At 59.3% G+C, this 5,385-nt stretch overlaps 1 protein-coding gene across 1 annotated transcript; it reads right to left on the bottom strand.

The window, feature by feature from the left end:
- Positions 1-427: 427 nt before the first annotated feature.
- On the bottom strand, positions 428-3,130 carry LOC119250645 (keratin, type I cytoskeletal 16-like). The gene is given in 10 exon segments (XM_037518312.1): positions 428-525; positions 666-715; positions 804-1,024; positions 1,336-1,461; positions 1,554-1,684; positions 1,687-1,714; positions 1,827-1,983; positions 2,110-2,192; positions 2,604-2,909; positions 2,912-3,130. Coding segments are annotated over 10 exon segments (1,419 nt in total).
- Between the last annotated feature and the right edge of the window lie 2,255 nt (positions 3,131-5,385).

Here is a 5,385-nt window from a genome sequence, read left to right as displayed (position 1 = left end):
GATTGTCTCCTATCTAAAAGGACCCAACCACCCCAGCCTCACAGAGGTGGTAGGAGGGTCTAAAGAAATCACCTCCATAAAATGCTTCACATGGGCTCCCTCCTCCCACTCCCCCCAATGCACGATGGCATGAGGCCTTCCCAGAAGAACCTGCAAGCTCTTCTCTGTGCTCTGTCACTTGCCTCTCTCCAGCTGTGGGCCCCAGAACGGTTCCTGGGAGACACCTTCAACTGCCACCCTCCCCCAAGTCAGGTTCAAGAATGGAGACCACAGAGGTTTGCATCAACCAGAAAATCAGCTTTATTAGCCCACCACCAGCAGAGGGGGCAGGGAGACAGCTGGGAACTGCGCCTGGAGAGCAGAGGCCTGACCCAGGCCTTCAGGAGGTGAGGCCGGGAAGTGGGCAACAGGCTCTGGGAGAGGCAGCTCAGGGCCTGGAGTTCTGGCTCTGGCTGAAGCTGGACGAGCCCTGCTCCTTGAGGATGGGCCTGGTCTGACGGATGGTGGAGGATGAGGAGGAGAAACCTGTGGGAGAGAAAAGAGGAGGTGAAAAGGGCTGTGGGAGCCAGACAACCCACACACACACACTGGGAGAGGAAACCCCCACTGGCCCCAACCCCAGCCCTCATGGAAATAAGCAGAGGACCCTCACTCAGGAGCCTTACCTTCCCGGGAAGAATAGGACTGGCCAGACATTTGCTGGGAGGAGGAGAGGCTGTGGGGAAACAGACAGAGCCATTAGATGTGCTGGGAGCAGCCAGGCCCTGAAGGGTCCATGGGGCAGGACTAGGGCCAGCACTCACTGGGCGTCCTCGCCCTCCAGCAGGCGGCGGTAGGTGGCGATCTCCTGCTCCAGCCTGGTCTTCACGTCCAGCAGGATCTGGTACTCCTGGCTCTGCTGCTCCATCTCGCAGCGCAGCTGGGCCAGCTGCTCCTCCACGTTGCCAATCAGACCCTGGATCTGGGCCAGCTGCATGCAGTAGCGGCCTTTGGTCTCCTCCAGGCTGTTCTCTAGGGATGCTTTCTGTGAGGGGAAGAAAGAGTCAGAGTCAATGGTGAGGGGAAGGGGATGTCACTCCTGCCCTTCTGGGTCTCTGGACATGTTTCCTGAGAGAGACCAAGCGTTAGGCCCCTGCTGAACTACTGATGGGGCAGGCAACATGGAGAAAAGTTATTCCACTATTCTGGGCCTTCCTTTCTCCCTCTATATAAAGGGTAGAGTGATCCCTCCAGCCCTGCTCCTGGGAAGAGAGGGCAGAACTGCAATGTGGCAGTGCTGAAGAGGGGTGGTCGTTACTGGTGACTTGGGCCAGGGCTGGGCCAGGTCCTTCTTACCATGCTGATCTGGGACTGCAGCTCGATCTCCAGGCCCTGGAGCACCCTGCGGAGCTCTGTCACCTCGCTGCGGCTGCTCTGCACCAGCTGGCTGTTGGAGGCCACCTCCTTGTTCAGCTCCTCTGTCTGAGAGAGGAAAGAAGAGCAGAAAGTGAGGCTCCACTCCTGAGGTGCCCTGGCTGGGAAGTCCAGCCGGAGGCCTGAGGACCATGCCCCACCTTGCTCAGGAACCAGGCCTCGGCGTCTCTGCGGTTCTTCTCCGCCATTTGCTCGTACTGGTCGCGCATCTCGTTCAGGATGCGGCTCAGGTCCACGCCAGGGGCAGCGTCCATCTCCACGTTGACATCCCACCAGTCTGACCCCGCAGGGCAAACATCTCCTAGAAAAGGATGGTCAGAGATGGTCAGCTCACCTCACCTGTCTCCTGACCCAGTGTAGCTGCAACCCCACCGGACCCACCAGTCTCCCCACCAACACCAGGGGCGACCTACCTCCTCATGGTTCTTCTTCATGTAGGCCAGCTCCTCCTTCAGGCTCTCGATCTGCATCTCCAGGTCGGTCCTGGCCAGGGTCAGCTCGTCCAGCACCCGGCGCAGGCCATTGATGTCGGCCTCCACACTCTGACGCAGGGCCAGCTCGTGCTCATACCTAGCAGGACAGAGGTCAGGGTATCAGGCTCCATCCATGAGGCTGCCACAGCTGAAGACCCGCTGGTCCTCTGCATGGACAACCTCACTGTTCCCCTGCCCTTTGCCCTCCATGGTGTCTGCTCACTTAGTCCTGAAGTCATCGGCTGCCAGCCTGGCGTTGTCAATCTGCAGAATGGGCTGAGCGTTTTCAATGGTGGCCGTGATGATCTGCAGGGGATGGAAGGACAGGAGGCCTGGTGAGCCAAGAACCCTTGCTCAAGAGCAAAGAGCAGAGAGGGAAGAAAACAGTCTCCCCAAATTTGGAGACCAACTGGCTGGGAGATCAGGCTCTACTCCCCCACTAGTATGGAGTCCCCTAGCTCAGGACATACAGGGGATGCACTCCCGCCATCTCCCACCTCCCCATCCTGGGCCCGAGACTGAGAGGCTAGAGGCACAGTGCAAGGCCTGCTTGCAGGGAATGGGAGATACCTAAATGCTGAAAAGGGACCTATGCCATCGATTGTCTGGGTGCCCTTTGCCACTTCCCCAAGGTAGGCCTCAGTCTCCCCGTTTACGGACCACCACAGCCACGGCCTTCCTCCACTCCACCTGCAGAGCTGCCCTGCCAGCTCTCACCTTGTTCCTCAGGTCCTCGATGGTCCTGAAGTAGGGGCTGTAGTCCTTGGTCTCATTGGGCTGCTGCCTCTGGTACCAGTCCCGGATCTTCACCTCCAGGTCGGCATTGGCCTCTTCCAGGGCGTGCACCTTGTCCAGGTAGGAGGCCAGGCGGTCGTTGAGGTTCTGCATGGTGATCTTCTCGTTGCCAGAGAGGACCCCATCGCCACCACCGAAGCTACCACCGAAGCCACCACCAAAGCCACCACCGAAGCCACCGCCATATCCTGCACCGAAGCCACCGCCGAAGCCACTACCCAGGGCCCACCAAAGCTGCTGCTGCTGCTGAAGCCACCACCGTAGCCGCCCCCCATCCCGCAGACTCCCCCAGAGGAGTAGCGGGTGGAGGAGACAGACAGGCCTCCGCAGGCGCTGGGGGCCCGGCAGGACCCTCCGGTCAGGACAGAGGACATGCGGCTGGAGCCACCGCCGATGCCGCAGGAGCCCTTCACGGAGCTGGAGGTGAACTGGCGGCTGCAGGAGGTCATGGTGCTGAGGAGGGTGTGAGCGAGCAGCGAGCGAGTTGGCAGAGAGAGGAGAAAGGTGCTCTGCGAGGCTGGGAAGATGCTGGTGCTGCCTCAAACCCCAGGAACATTTATACTCACCTGGGGAAGGCGGGGCGCTCCCAACTGCTGACTCGGGTTCCCCGGGATTTCGTCACTCCGGTCCCGTCCAACTCCCTGCTCCGGATTATTCAGGCTGGGGTCCACTCACTTGGCCGTGCGCTGGCTGGGAGTTCCACCCAGCTCTGGGGGTGTGGGGCCGAGAGAAAACACAAATGGAGTGGATCGTGACTCAGGATGGGCGGCAGGAGTTGTCTCTATTCCTGGAGCCCCAGGGGCCAGCGGGGACTTGACACGGCGGCTTTGTGGCGGCTGCGTCCCCAGGCGGTGAGTCAGCAGTGGAAGGTCTCCCTGCCCCACGGTGACAGCCTTGCCCGAAAGAGCCTCAGTGACGGGGACCGGGGCTGTCTGGGACATGGGGACCTTCTATGCCGGCTCCAGGCGCAGAGCTGGGCCCACACCTCCCTCTGCTTTGTTTGCTGTGTGACCTGTTTGTTGCTGTCTCCCCGCAACTCTCTGGGTCCGTCTCCCCTCCAGTGAAGTGACGTGGCTTCACTGGATGGTCTCCGAGTCCTTTCTAGTCCAAAAAATCCTGGCTCTTTCCTCTATCGGGTCCAAATCCAACTTCAGAGGCTGCCTTCAAGGCCCCGGGGCCTCCAGAGGGGACATGTGCATGGACATGAACCAGCCAGCCCTGTGGAGTCAGACAAGTGATGACTTGAACCCCTACTTTGCCCCGAGCCCCCTGGGCCTCAGTTTTCTCATCTGTGAAAGGGGTGGACATGCCACCAGCCACAGGAAACATGCACGGAGCGCCCTGCTGACCCTCCCTGATGGCCAGCTCGCCCTCAGCCTCCCCTTCCAGCCTGGCTGCCCCTCACCTGTCTCCACGCACCCGCCTCTATGCTCTAACACCTCCGTCCCATACTCCTGCCCTCTCCTTTACACCCCTGCATCACTACCTTGGAGCAGCCCACCCCCAGTGCATGTCTCCAACCTCAGGCACCCACTGTGAGCTGTGGGGAGGGAGCCCCCTTCCTGCCACGAGCGCCATGCAGGACCTCTGACCCCTCCAAGGGTTTTCAAGTTCCCACATAGAAAACAGTCATTAATGGGGTTCAGTTCCCAGCAGCATCCTTCTGCACACAGATTCCAGGCTGGGCAGGCCAGCTCCATCCATTCGCCAGAGGAGAGGCGGGTGATCCTCTGGTCACCTGCTCACTCAGGTGCTGCGTGAAGTGCTTACATGTGTAACATGGTCTCTGTGCGGCATTATTCCTGCCACCCACTCACAGACAAGGGAGCCAGATGGGTGAGGGGGCTCCCCAGGACCCCAGTCAAGGTTTGAACCCTGTGCCTCAGCTCACGCAGCGCAAGTCCTTTCCACCAACCTGGTATGTCTCAATCGTACATCGTGGTGAGGTTTTTTTAAGATTTATTTTATTTATTTATGCATACAAGAGCTGGGGTATAAGCCAAAGGTGTGGGGGTGAGAGGATCACCAAAGGCAGAGTGGGGAGCAGAATAGGCGGAATTGACTGAAATTCACTGCTGAGGGGAGAAGCAGGCGAGACAGGAGAGGTCTGCTGCTCCATGTGGGTCAGCTCCCTGGCTGGGGATCAAACCCGTGCCACGGTGGCTGGCTATAACTTGAGTGATAGCTTCATAGTGCTGAGACTTTAACCCTACACTACCCTACGCTAGGGAGGCCCACATCATGGTCTTGAACTAACCCTGGGGAGTAGGGATTCAGAAGGAAACCCAGAGAAAGGGGGTGATCAGCCCAGTCACTTTGCTTTAAACTGAGCAATCAGGATTAAAACCCAGAGCTCAACCCTGCTATTCCATGAGGCCTTGCAGGCAGGGATGGACCATCCCCTGCCCCATGGTGTCTGGGACAAGCTCTGCCAGTGGTGGGCATGAGCTTGGCACTGGGGCCTAGAGAGAGGATGGGGGCTGGTGGGACCAAAGACTGAGGCCTCCTTGAGGTGTTCTGGGGGGACCCACAGAGCTGGCCACAGCCTTGCTCTGAAGTATAGGTGACAGGAGTCGAGAGAGGACTTGCTTCAGCCTGAACACTGCTGGCTGATACCCCTGGAACCCCATCTCCAGGGCCAGGCCCGGAGGAGAGAAGCTAATGTTCCCCTCCCTGACCCAAAATGTACAGAGGGTCCCTGGAA

This window comes from Talpa occidentalis, unplaced genomic scaffold (genome assembly GCF_014898055.3).
Source record: "Talpa occidentalis isolate TD23 unplaced genomic scaffold, MPIMG_talOcc4v2.1 talOcc4.1735, whole genome shotgun sequence".
NCBI lineage: Eukaryota > Metazoa > Chordata > Mammalia > Eulipotyphla > Talpidae > Talpa > Talpa occidentalis.
The sequence above is the reverse complement of the archived record's forward strand: the minus strand, read 5'-3'. Positions and strand labels throughout refer to the sequence as shown.